The sequence below is a fragment of the Styela clava genome, chromosome 15 (assembly GCF_964204865.1).
Source record: "Styela clava chromosome 15, kaStyClav1.hap1.2, whole genome shotgun sequence".
Taxonomy (NCBI): domain Eukaryota; kingdom Metazoa; phylum Chordata; class Ascidiacea; order Stolidobranchia; family Styelidae; genus Styela; species Styela clava.
In genome coordinates this window covers 8860659-8874987 of record NC_135264.1, presented here as the reverse complement: position 1 = coordinate 8874987, position 14329 = coordinate 8860659, and the positions used below count along the sequence as shown (strand labels likewise).

Genomic DNA, 14329 nt, shown 5'->3' with positions numbered 1-14329 from the left:
CAAATGGATGTGTACGGAGTCATAAATTTGAGACTTCCTTTTCAATTCGCTTTAAATTGAACATACGCTTGCCGAATGGTCATTTTTTTCCATCAACATTTTAGTATTTACGTCCTAGTTACCTTAAAATGAGTGATGTTTTTGATAGTTTCAACAAAGACTTTTTTTTTGTCTTCCCTCGGAATAGTATTCTGACCCTTTGGTATTTTAAAACTCTCATCGTAGCGTTCAGAAACGCCTTTTGCAAGAGATAGATCAGAAAACTTTATCATATTTTTATGCCCGATTGGGCGCTTTGTAAAATTCCTTTTTGAAAATTGAATGTAAGTTACTGAAATGCTATTTAATGAAGTAAAATAAAATATGTTGCCTCTAGTATATTAATACAAACATTTTGAAACCTTTTTTTTTTCAATGCGTTAATTACACTTTGATTTGGAAATTACTCGAGACGCAGTTCACTTAGCATCACGATAATATTTTGGCGCCTGTTCCCGATGTTGTCGCTCTTCTTTGATAGTCTGCGATTGACAAAGTAAAGCTATACATGAAACGCTTCGCCTTTTATAAATATTGTCTAATTAAACTACAGAACACACATATGGCAAGATAGGATTTGGCGACCGACTGTTTGGCCAACGCTGCTATACGTCTATAAAATGAGCTCAACCATCAACTATTATCATTTTATTTCATTAATTTCATTACACAACATGGTAAACAACTTTGGTGGTTAATACCTGTTTGGAACAAAATGATATTTATTAAAATAAAAACACTGTAATTTGAGCAATATAAATGAGACGATTATTTAATTCACTTTTATAAAATGTTCGTGCAATTTTTGTAGGTAAATTTCAAAACAGTCACTTTCTATTGTGGTTTTCCATTCAAGGTAGTTTAAATTGAAATACTTTTTCTTGCTTGACTTTGACGCAAGTTTAAGCATGTTTGAAACTTCACAGTGGAAATAAACAGTACTTTTGGCAAAATTAAGTTGGGTACCATATATAAAATTTTTACATATTTTGGTGCACATATATTATAGGTGTAATATGAACGAAATTGAAATCAAAATAGTCACAGCATATGAAAAACGTTTGAACTGAAATGTCATGGAGTTCTGCAGAGTTATCATATCGAAATGAATGATGTTAAATGATACCACTTTAGCAATACCTCACAAGAAAGTAAAGAAAGTTTTTCCTATAAAAATAATATAATACTGCATATAAGTACAAAACGAGCAACATGATAGCAAGTGTAAAATTAAAAAATCGTAACGAATTTTCAACACTCAATTGTTTAATTTTATAGTATTTATAAAATGATAATTGTAGCCATCCCAACCTGCCACTCAGAGAAGTGCAAAAATAAAAGTATAAAACAAAATAACAAAACACTTTACATGTAACCAAAGAAATTCATATATCTTCAATATAATAGTTTAATATTAGAGACATATATGTACATTATAATGTACAATATCACGTTTAAGACTTTAGTGGGCATTAGAATATAATTTACAAAAACATGACCTTGTAATACAAAAATGTGATGTTATAAGTACAGGGTAAAAGTACAGGGGCCCTATGGGTATGTCAGTAAACAGGAGGGCAATTCACAGTGCAGATTTGGTACACTCTGTAATTAGAAAACCGTTGCATCCTAGCTAGAGTCATACTTTCATAAATTTTGTTTTCAAGCAATTTTGGCATTCAGAGAGAAAGTTGGTCAGCTTCAAACAAGTAAAAAAGAATATGAAACACATATTTAGTTTAGTATGGGAAACTATTTTTTGGCGTATGAATGTCACAAGATCTGCTTCGAAGTGCTCACATCACAAGTATATAATGGAACATTATTGTTATATGATTTGGCTGTACAATAAGCTAGCTCATATCAAGTGCAAAATAGTACACAATTCTCATCACCTATGTGACTCAGGGTCTGAGAATTCTTGAACAGGTGTAGAGCTTCCTGCTAACTTAGCCAGTGTTTCTTTAATAGATTGAACTATAGAAGAAGTAGGCTCGGTGTTATCCTCTACAGGAGTGGAAGCCTCCATTCCGATTGACGTTTGTGGCTGTGAATCAAATAACTGATTCGGGGTTTCTCTTGTGTGAGTCATGGAAGTGAACATTGGTGTATATTCTAAGGTGTCTGTAACAAGTCCAGGGTGGGAGATTGAACTAGTAGGCATGTCATATGGTGTTAATGACGATCTTGAAAAATTTGGATCTTCAGCTTGTAGTTGGGCTAGTTGATCGAATGTTCGATATGGTGTCCAAATTATTGAATTGGCATCTTAATAAATAGGAGATGAAGATGGATTAGTGGTGTATCTGACAAACATATTTCACACTTCATTCAGTTAAAAGTGAATATATTCAGACATGTTGTTGAGGAAAAACATCTTCCATTCCTTTATCCTTGTTCCCACCCTTCATAACCAATAAATTACAATACCTACCTCGGTATCAATCCCCTAATCTAATTATAATATACTTAAACTGTTGCCAGTAGTATTTAATAATTGATGTAATCTGGACTACAATTTGGCAATATTTTGGCATGGGTTTGGTGAATGAAAAGGTTTAGCCCACCTCTTCATGCACTCAACTTTGGTTGGGCAATTTGGCATTTGACTCCAATTATAATCAGCTTGGAGAAATCATTTTTTTGTCCTTATATTAAATACTGTTCACTCTTGTTTGGGAATTTTTATAAAATTATTAAAATGGTGTGGCAAACAATTCCTATTATTTTTTACATTTCGTCTTTTATTCTAATTTCTTTTTTACGTGTTTATTTTTATTTTTTTTGGTGACCATATAATTTATCTATAGCTTCTCTCTTTTTTCTAATTTTACTAATACCACTAATACTAATACTAATTTTACTATGGTTGTGTGTGTGTGCGAGTGTGAATAATTTGATTCAATAGTTTTAGGTGAGTGAACATGTACCACTTCTTTTTGGCAATACCTTCCACCTTATATCTTGTAGGTTTTAAACCTTGTGCAAGGTTTTGTTTACTTTCCTGATTTCATAATCAGTTTTCATTAATTTGTTTTTATCAACCATTTTATCGCCTTTTTGCTGATTATGGAGTCGAAATAAACTTAAATTATCTTACCTTATCTAGGAAACAACCAATATTTACCCAATGTCTGAAATTAGCAAATGTTTTATCCCTAAGTTGGCGACAGATAGCAAGCTGGGTAAAACATTAGATGCATATTGAAATTTAAAGGACAATAGGGAGATTATATATGAATGAAAGGTCTTTTGTAGTTAATATTTTGTCTTTTTGACACACCATGAAATACACATCTGGATATACAACAAACTTCCTTTTTAGGTCAAATTTTCTAAAAAATACAAGTTAATTTGACAATATTTCTGAAATTATAATAAATATCTTACCATTTGCCCTGTCTGGTTTATATGGTGCATAAGATGTTTTTGCTTGACTTGGAGAAATACCTGGAAAATAAACAAGATTGTTGCGTCTTTTAATGATGCATGATCATTCTTAATATAATTCAAGTGTAGGTCATTTCATATATTCGATAGAACCTTTTCAAATTGAATCAGTTCTTGCATATTTAATTTCATATACTTATCCTAGTGACGAGGTATTATCATGTTTGACTACTCTATTCAACTCATGATTGAAAAAAGATAGTTTCAAAAGTATTTCAAATCCTGGTACACGATACAAAGCATCCCCATTTGTGAATTCAAGTGTTTTGCTATTTACATTGGAGTGGTAGACAATAGCTACTCGAGTTTTAAAATATGGAGTTATTATTGACTCTTTACTGAGTTAGTGAATATTATATATAATATATTATGTATTCACATCCACAGATAAAGATTTTAATTCACATCATATTTTACATTTACATCTTTTATTTGCCTTCTTGGTTGAATTATATTGAAAAATTTGAAACAATTTTTGATACTTTGCATATCATATCACATATTCCTTAATACTGGTATATCAAAATATTTTAATGAAAAGCAGAAAGATCTTCTTATTTTGAATATGAGAAACTTCAAATCTCTTCAGTGAAACCAGAAAAACTGAAACTATTGTTTTATCTTATACAGGTGTACAATTGATCCAATCTAAATCTTATAAATAACATAAAGATTTCTGCTTAATCTCAAGCCAATGGTTTATTTCTAATATTTAGGAAGATATAAGTCAGCCTTATGTGTTTAGATACTGTTTTCAAAATGTTGATATTATCTCGATCACATTCACAGTAAATCTGTCATCATAACAATTTTGGTATAAGAAACCAATCGCTTAGTTGGCAAACTATAATCATTTAGTATAATGTTTGTATGTTCAATGTATACTCAAACTGTAATGGTTGCAATAAAATGTCATTGCAATAAAACTTAATATAGATTCAACTATTCAAAAACTAAATATGGCCATAAAATTATATAGGACTTCAGATGAAGCATATTATGGTTAAATTCATTTGATAAGCCATAATTTCTATGATTTTCATGAAAATGTTATACTTGAATATAAATTGTAAATATGCTGTCCACTGTATTCTCACAGTAGTACCACTTACAACAATAAATAGTTATTTAAATCCCACTGAATTTAACAGAGCACACACAGATTTTATTTGTTTAATAACAAACAAGTAGTAACAATAGTAATCATTATGTTATCAGCGTCCTAACCACAGTCAATGGAATGTGTTTTGTTATGTAATAATGGGAAACACAATACATTGTAATTTGTTTGAAATCATTCACAATTCCAGAAAAAGGTGTCTAGATACATCTGAATATTTTGAAATTTCACTAAATTTGTAATTCAATGAATGTGGCAATGTGACATGTATAACAACAAATTTTGAACATTTTTGACGAAAATATTCGATAAATTATTGAAAAAAATCCTCTACATTCAAAAGCACCTACCTAATAGTTGAACAAATGAAAATTTTCATAAGATTTTTTTTCCAAATACTCGTTTTTTAATTTTAAAATGAATTGAAAACGATTAATTAAATTCATTAATTCAAGTACCGGTAATTAATTAGAAAATCATTACCTTGTAGCTTTATGGTACTACATTGTTTGTCATATTCAGAATGAATACAAGAGTGAGCGATAATTTGATTCATTGATTATAAAATATAATTGCACTTACTTGATGAAGGAAGAAGTGCGGGTGGTGTTGAAGTCCTCGGTGCAAATAATTTGCTATTCAAGTCCGGCTTGGGAGGTGACTCTGTGATAACTGGAGGTGATGCTTGCACTTGAATAGGTAGCGTTACTGTTCGTGGAATAGATAGAGGTGGCATATTCTGCTCTGGTTGGAAATGATTTGGAGGTGGTGGAACAACTGGAATTACATTTCTTGGCATTGGTTGAACAGGGAAAGCAGGTTGCTGCAAAAATATCAGAGATAATTGTTTGTAATTGTGGTTTCATAGTTATTATTAAAAATGGTAATGAAATTTAATATTATGATATGATGTAATATGACATCACAAGTTATTTTAAGCAATAAAAAATGGGTAATTTTATTTAAAAACTTTGCCATTGCTTCTTATTCTAGATCAGAAGCAGAATATCAATGATACCAAGAAATCGAACCATTTCAAAACTATTTTATTCTAATTAAATGTTATTCAGTTGTGTTGAACAATTATATAATATACCTTATGATTGTTGTTAAAAATAAACACTTACTAGCATGGGTGTAACAGGCATAGCAGCAGGTCCTATTAAATTTCTCTGTACTGCAGGTGCCAATAAGGCATAAGCTTCTTCTAACAACTTTGCCATCTTTGAAATTGTTGCTTCATGGGATGGAACTTCTAAAGTAATTTTGTTGTCAATTTAAAAGACAGCCAGTTATGAATAGGTGTATTGCACATTTTATTTGGGGAAAACATACTTTCTTCAGAAGCTGTGGAAGTGTCTGTATCACTTCTCTTCCTTCTGTATTTTCCTGGCCTTTCATTAACGAGTGATTGTTTATCAGAATGCCTTATTCGATTTTGATCAGCAATATCCATTCTACCATGCTTTTTACGTAGTCGTTTTCTGTATAATACAAGAAGGAAATTGATCAGTAGAAAAGAAAACCAATTTTTTAATACAAATAATATTAATTCTGCCTCAAAGGCCGTGCATTATCCGAATTTTCTCTGCCGTTTTTATCCACGAACTTCAGTTATTCTGAATTCACTACCTGTTCATAGCTGTTTTTACGATAGTATTCACCTGATCTGTTTCAAGTCTCACGCCATGAAGTATTTAATGACAAGTAATTCTACACTATAATTATTTATAGTCTCAGTAGCTCTTAGTACTTTGGGCGCTCACTAATAATTTTGCATTATTTTTAAGCGGTTTGCATCACCTTGTTTTGAGCACACTTCTTCAAGAAATGAATAACCGCACATTCCGTAGCTACCAAGTATGTCCAGATTGAGGTTAAGTCAGTCAGTCAGTCAGTCAGTAGTTTATTTTATCACAAACCGAATGTAAACATTGACGAACAAAATTGAAAAAATGAAAAATTACATTTCAGTGTGAAGGGAGACGCGATAAACCAGAGAAGGTTATCGAGCAGCGTCACCTTTAAAAGTTAATGAATTCTATTATTCAATAACAACCATAATTGAAGAAGTTTACCTTATTTGTGCAGATGGTTGAAGTATAGTTGGGGGTGGTGGCACCAACACAGCATCAATGTCTCTCTGGTGAGGATCTGGGTATAAGCAAAAAGGAATCTAGGATATATAGAGGCTAATGGAGGCCATCTACCCATTCAGGATTTACATATTCATCCCGGGGGAGAGGGAAGCCGATATAGCTTAATCATATGGCAAACCACGGCCTCTTGTCCAGTCCAGTTATTTGTTTCATATGCATGGATTTGATGGTGGAGGAAGCCGACCAGCGGCTACGAGTCCAGCAATCCTCTAAATCGAACCTGCGAACCCACGGCAGGGTAATTAGGGGGCGGGGCCGAGCATATCGCTATCACTTAGCACGATGCACCCCACCGCTTAGCCTTATTGATAAGCTTTCTATCTCATGTACCTAATTATGTTTAAGACTGAATATCAGACATCAGTTTCTAAGCATTAGTTTTTCAATAATGGTTATGAAATCAATTATTAAAATTGTTGTAGGTTTTGCGAATTGAACTAAATTGCTTTCATATTTCATCTCTACTTTCTTTGAATAATTTATTACCCATTTATGACAGACACAAAGTGGATAAATGGGTTTTTGCAATAATGAGCTTATCTATAATTTAAGAATTTTATCATGGAAGAAGATAATTTTTCGATTAAATAAGAAGCAAGCATTTTTGCTCACAGACGAATTGTTGATGGTTTGAGCAAATGATGTATTAGGTATTCATTTTAATGCTAATATAAAAAATGCCTTTCATGTTTTAAGAAAAACAATTAAAGGAGTATCTGTGAAGTTGTTGGTACACAACATTTCATAATATTTATCTTTTTATCTAATCACATAAAAAAATTTAAATGTAGGAAAGTTTACATCCACTATGAAATTTTGTAAAAAATCCTTATTCAAATTCTTGCTTTTTCATTTGATTAAATTTGTTGGATGCTATTTAGAAGCAACGTTATTCTATGAAAAATTTTGTATATGTATGAGTCAAATTAATCATAAATACTTTTATGAAAACATGTTTGTTTTAGCAAATCCAAGTAATCAAGTGTAATCGTAAAGAGAGTGACTTACCTTTTCTATGTCTTGAACGCATCCTTTGTTTGTTTCTATGTCTTTCAATGTCTGAGCGTTGTAATGCGTGTCTTTGAGCCTGGAAATTGAAAAGTATTATTACGAAAGTATTTTTTAATTGATGTAGCTGATAAAAACACATTCATTGTAATTTTGTGTGAAAGTGACATGAAAGCCATTATTTTCACGAAGCCTCAAAAGCTGTATTTGTTTTAAACAATTATTTAAATTGAATATTTAATAAAATTTAAATAATTCTTTTAAATTATTATTGGTCAAGAACCTATTTAATCCATCTATTATTCAAAAATCGTATTAACACTCATAACAACATCTTTCTGTATATTTTCTTACAAAACATGAGTCAAACAAAACATCATTAGGTGATGTAACACTTACCAAGGCTTCATCTGACAGAGTATTCCCAAGGGCTTTAGATGTAAGAGCTGTTTGTACTGGTGTAGGCAGATAATACGGTTGATAATGAGTAGGTGCTCTCTCCACTAACTCACTCTCACCTTCCCACCTTGTATGAGGCCTTTTTTGTGCTGCTATGACAGATCTTTGGCGTGCTGTAAGATAAGGGATTTACAAAATTTGATAATTTCAAACCAAAGTTTAAATATGCGTCTTCACTATATCAAATTCACATTCCATTAAAAAGTATTCGATAAATTTAGCGTCATATTATTTACATGTTTTACCCAGCCAGGCCAAATACTTAATTCTGAATATATTGACTGATTGATACCTGTACTAAAACATCTATACATCATGCTTCCTGTTGAAATACATAATATTATGACATACAACCTTTATATTTATTACTGGAAACTCAGGCCTATTAAAACCTTTGAATTACAAAAAAAATTCAATTACCTAACACAATAATGACTCTGGGTGGATAAATACTACTACAATCAAATATAACATAGTAAAACACCAACATAAATAATTTCGGTGATATTAAGGGTCACCTAATTTATCCTTTGCTCAATGTGTTTATGGAAAAACAATTTCAAGTTTTTTAATATGAACTTGCATGATATGTTCTATACCTTTTTTACCACACAAGACACTGGACAAGCAAATTTTCATTCTGAACAATTAAATCAAACATACCTGGTTCATGTATTTTTTCTCTTCTTAGCAAAGGTTCATCATAACCTTCATCTTCATCAGGCGTAGAATGTTTCGATTTAATTCTTTTCTTTGGTTTTTCTCTGCAATTACCACAATCAATAAATAACTATCAGCTTAGACTACCTATCCTTCCTTACCTTTACGAACTTCCTACATTTTTGTCAGAGTGCAGCAAGACTTTTAAATCACCTAGATCAGGGGTCGGGAACCCATGGCTCGCGAGCCATATATGGCTCTTTTGGTGACGGCATATGGCTCTCAGAAAAATCTAATATTCCAAGACTAAGCTTACTATTGTTACGAGATTTCAAACTCTTTTATAGCCAAATTTGGCAGGAAATTCCCAATACGTTTGAGAACGCGCGTCCAGCACATGTCTATGTTATGTAAGATAATTACCAGACATGCATTGTGACGAACAATGGGATTCCGAAACATATGTTGTGACATCACAGAGTGATAGAGTTTTAAAAACACTACGGAGATGCCTAAACGAAAAAGGGTGATGAGTATCGTAGATTTCAACTTGGGCTGCATGTGAGCAACCGTTCAAGGCCCGCAGCGACTACATGCAGCATCAGAAATCACATTAAATGTATATTGACATTGTATGTGTTGACTTTTGAGTGAACATTTCAGGCCTGATTAAGTGAAGAAATGTTATATGGCTCGCACGGAAATGCAATTGAAAATATGTATATTTTATGGCTCTCTTGACCAAAAAGGTTCCCGACCCCTGACCTAGATTATTGAAGCTAACTTTAAAATGAGCATTATGAAACATATTATCTAATATTTTCAGTCTTTTATTTGACTTGAAGTCCCATTGGGCCGAGTGGGGTAACTTGGGGGTAAATGGGATACAACATTTTAGAGACACCAATGCAAATGTGTGTGACAAACAAGTGCGTTGATGTTTCCTTACCCTCTGACCACAGCAGCATAAACAGGGTCGTCAAAAATCTTTGGAGGAACCATTGGAGTGTCAGATATGAAACTCGTTATTTGTTTGGTTTCTTCCTTTGGCTCTGGTCTTATTGTTTTTGCTTGTGGTACATAGGCTGGTAATGATTGCATTTTAATATCTTGTACCTGAGTTAAAAACATAGGAGGTAATAGACGTTTTTTTTTTATTCTTTGACAAAATTGATGTATTTCAAAAAAAGATTTATATATCTCAGAAAATTTTTGTGCTGAATCTTTATGCTGAAAATTTATATCTGTAAGGTGAACTTACTGTTTTATCAGGTCCAGTAGTCTCAGTAGATTCTTTGGTTTTTGTAGGAGCAGGTGAAACTTTTTTGTATAAACAGCAGACAACGATAAAAACAATCAGCAATATGAATAACAATATCCCAAGACATATGATCACAATGATATACCAGGGTAACACTGCCAAGAAAAGAATTGAAAAAAATAGTAAGACGCAAGGGAAGATTTAAGCTGAGTCTTTTGGAAAGATTGAATATTTAAAAGATTGAAATAAAAAGTATATAAATGTGTGAGAGCAAACGTTAGACTCACAATGCACAAGTTCACTGAAAGATTTTGGGAGTTTTAGCATTTCATGCCCATCTGGTGGCTGATTCTTCTGCTTGGTTCACCGCTTGCAATAAGAATAAGTGAGATATAAAGCGACAACAATAGATTATGGAGGTGGCAATTTTCAATATTGCCTTCAATTAATTTAATAGTTTGAACAAAATAATTCATTTACATTACTGTATTTTTTTTAATTTTTACCTATCTATCTGAGTTGCCATCAACATTGTAAATTAAGTCACTTTTTCTATTAATTTTATCAAATTTTAAACACGTAAAACAGTCAAAACTTGAAAATCAATGTATTGTAAAGTCAATATTATAAAATAATTCTTACAAGATGAGCCAACAGCAGCAATAGTTGTAATGTCGGTGAAGTTAGTGGTGATTGTCTCGTTCGCAGTAAAGTCCAGTATGGTAGTAACTGTGGTATCTTCTACACTGGTTGTTGCATCCGAAGTAGAACTTACATCTAAGCTGCTGGTTGTGGTATCAACAGAAGGTACAATCGTGGCACCAGAACCACTTCCCTCGGGACTGCTGGTGGTGACTTCAGCTAGTGCTGTCGTGGCATCATCAGTAGGTACAGCTGTGGCACCAGAACCACTTTCTTCTGAGCTGCTGGTTGTGAATTCAGATGATGCTGTCGTGGTATCATCAGAAGGAACAACTGTGGCACCAGAACCACTTCCTTCAAAGCTGCTGGATGTGGCATCACTTGAAATTGTTGAGGCAATAATGGTTGTGGCATTTTCTCCAATGCCCGAGCCTGCCTCTACGGATGTGATTTCAGAATTAGTAACTGTGGATACTGGTTGTGTAGTGGAATCTATAGCACCTTAAAAATAAAAAGAACTATTTTGAGAATTTATTAACATAAGCTCTTGTATCATTTTTGCTCCAAACACTACATACAAACACATACTTACCCACACTAATTGACTCAAACACACACATATACGTACATGTGTACACATACAAGATAGCTCAGTATTTTACTCAGAAATGTCCAAATTGTTTATTTGGACACAACATGTACTAATTAGTTTTTGATGCATGATGCTTCTCGGGAGCACAGATAAATATTGAAACAAATGGACTTAATAATGAAAGAATTCTAGACATGAATAGGTATTACCAATTGTTTTCATTAATGTCTCAATAATGCCCTGACCATTTTGTCATGTGTGGGACACGTGGAAAACGACTACCAATTGTTTTCATTTATGTCTCAAAATTGCCCTGGCCCTCTTGTCACACATGAGACAAGCGGGATGAGTTGAACAAGTGGGACACATAGGACAAGTGAGAGACATGGCATGAGTGGGACACGTACGACAAGTGGGACATGTGAGACAAGTGGGATATATGAGACAAGTGGGACACAACATTTTTAAGATATCCGTACAAAACATACCTGACCCAGATCCAGCAATGAAACCAGTAGTTGTTTCTGACAATATTGTTGTTGTTGTGCCTCCAGATCCTTCAGCAGAAACTAAAAAAATCAAGCATCATATTGTAATATTTCTATCAAATCTCTCATCTCAAACCTATTTCTCATCAAAAACTGAAATAAACTGAAATCAAAAACTCACGATAATGTCATTGACAAAACTACAAACATAAATATACTGAGAAATACAGACATGAGGGGATAACATACAGTTTTGAACTGTTATGATATTACAAATCTTTTCTCAAATATATTTTATTTGTTCAAATATTAACTTGGGAGTTGTTCCAAAAAAAACATTTCCATAACCAATCCAAACAATTTTGGCTTATATGTGATGAAAAATCCATTTTGGGGAATGCATAATTGATTCAATTTGACCTTGAATGTGTCAGTCATTGGCAACCAGAGTTAACAAGATAGCTTATTATTCACTATCGCATTGTATGCATATGTTTTCATCCAAGTTGACATAAGATAAATTGATCAGTGATAAGTTAATTCAATATATGACAAGCCTGCTTATATGTACTCGAACCAGCTTAGCATTCATATACTTGTTCCTGGACTTTGAAATTCCATTAATCATTTTTTGACTCATATTGTGCTTATTTCACTCTGCAAACTAATGATACTTTTTTGTTTAAAATTCATTTCCATTCAAAATCCATTTGAATGGAATACCCTTTGTGATAACCATTATTTATCTGCATGCTTTTCTTGTCATAAAAATTAGGCTTAATCAGAGAAAAATTTCACACAAGTATAATCATGTGAGCAAGCAACAAGATAACTGAATCCCACTCAAATTTTCACGTGAAAATGAAATGATGAAAACAATCCATTACACTATCTTATCTTTTTATATGCTAGCCATCAAGAAGTATTGTTTCAAAGTTGCTAAAATCCTATTCCAACAGTGATTCACTATTAGAAAAGAAAGACAAAAAGGGAATATAAAAAAACCCATACTTACCAAGAATAGCAGCAGTTCTGACATCTTTTCTTTCAGCAGTAGATTCAGTGTCATCAGCAAATAGCAAACTTAAGATCGGAGTGGTTGTAATTGGAGTTATTGTGTTTACTGTATTGAGTTCTCCATCTGCAAAAAAAATCCTCTTCAATTAGTCAAAATGAAGACTTCCCTTATGAACTACAATCAGGTACTAGACGAGTGGCCAGTGTCAAAGCCTTTTTGTCAATTTTTCTCATACTATGATAAGAATACAAATAATATCTGATTGTAAAATTATACATGTACATAGTACATAAATATATTGCATAACAAAAAGGCTCTTGACCAAGGAGCTACAACCAGGGGTGTGTCAAATTTTTTCTGCAGTCTGGGGTGAGTTTCTGATGCCCGGCCACTGGGTACAATATTAACAGATACAATAAAGTGGAAACGGCTTTATTTTAAAATTCAATTCTTATTTTCACATAGACAGTAGTTGATCTTAGGACAATCCCTTAACTATTCTATGATGTATTTTATCAACGCTTTATACATCATCCTTTATGTCCTAGTTTAGTTTTATTTGTCCAAAGAGTAAAATTAATCATATAAAAATTATAAAAAAAGCATAAGCAAGCAGTTTTATTGCCGATGGAAAACTACAAAAAACCAAAGTGATACTATTATCTAATTAAAAGTTCAGCACTCAAGTTCCGTATTACTGATACATGAATATGAAAGCTTCTTACTTGGTATAGATGTCTGGCTCAAACATTCACTTGTAGAATATAATAACAAAAACAAAAAAGTAGTTTCGCTATGATGGAGAATCTTCATATTTTATAATCCAGCAGCTTGTTCCTGACATTCCAATGGTAATTTTATAAAACTGTTTTTCGACTTTTTTCAAAACATTTTAACACTGTTTCAACAACACTGTTAGCCGAGTTAAGTAATTTGTATATCATATTGAATTAGCAGCATCATTTTTACACTTTGGCTTAATGAAGTTTCTGTTGGCAAAATACAAATTAAGTAAATCATTAGGTTATTTCTTTTTAAGAAATTCAGAATTACAAAAAGTGCGATAAATATCTCCTTTTATAATGGTCATAGCATTCAAAACAATACAGTGCGACAATAGCTGCAGTATTTTAGTACCGTCTATATAGAAATGAAGTTGAGAGAATCTCAAACTTGATATCAGTTAGTGGCATCTGTTCAGCAGATGTTTTGTCCACCTTTTGATTCCATCCTATATATTAGTGGAATATTTCCTAAAATACTATTTAAAACATAAATAGGTGTTTTTTCAAAACTATTAACATATTTTGAATTTTCTACCTTTATTCCTTTATGAATTTGACAAAAAATCAATATAGCCATTGGAAACATGTATAATCTACGCATTTAAGCCACTAAACAGAAGAGTATTGATTATAAGCTTTAGCTAAGCC

At 32.4% G+C, this 14329-nt stretch overlaps 1 protein-coding gene across 2 annotated transcripts; it reads right to left on the bottom strand.

The window, feature by feature from the left end:
* Positions 1 to 683: 683 nt before the first annotated feature.
* Positions 684 to 13881, bottom strand: LOC120333892 (uncharacterized). Of its 2 annotated transcripts, XM_039401284.2 has the most exons (16): positions 13622 to 13881; positions 12894 to 13019; positions 11879 to 11959; positions 11217 to 11299; positions 10799 to 11120; positions 10157 to 10311; positions 9845 to 10011; positions 8899 to 8999; positions 8176 to 8348; positions 7777 to 7855; positions 6688 to 6763; positions 5945 to 6093; positions 5737 to 5864; positions 5192 to 5432; positions 3430 to 3489; positions 684 to 2307 (listed from the first exon to the last, which is right to left on the bottom strand). In XM_039401284.2, the coding sequence occupies exons 1-16, from the start codon at positions 13707 to 13709 to the stop codon at positions 1931 to 1933; spliced, it is 2406 nt and encodes an 801-aa protein (XP_039257218.2). In that variant the 5' UTR covers positions 13710 to 13881; the 3' UTR covers positions 684 to 1930. The 2 variants fall into 2 exon arrangements, with proteins under 2 accessions (XP_039257218.2, XP_039257217.2); XM_039401283.2 differs by having other exon boundaries at positions 10799 to 11299.
* Between the last annotated feature and the right edge of the window lie 448 nt (positions 13882 to 14329).

Excerpts from the sequence above, each read along its gene's own strand:
- LOC120333892 (XM_039401283.2), bottom strand. The coding sequence starts at position 13,709 with ATGAAGATTCTCCATCATAGCGAAACTACTTTTTTGTTTTTGTTATTA. Across the intron at positions 8,349-8,898 it reads AGAAAAAATACATGAACCAG|CACGCCAAAGATCTGTCATA; the intron begins GTATGTTTGATT and ends CTTATCTTACAG. Across the intron at positions 2,308-3,429 it reads TAAACCAGACAGGGCAAATG|ATGCCAATTCAATAATTTGG; the intron begins GTAAGATATTTA and ends CTATTTATTAAG.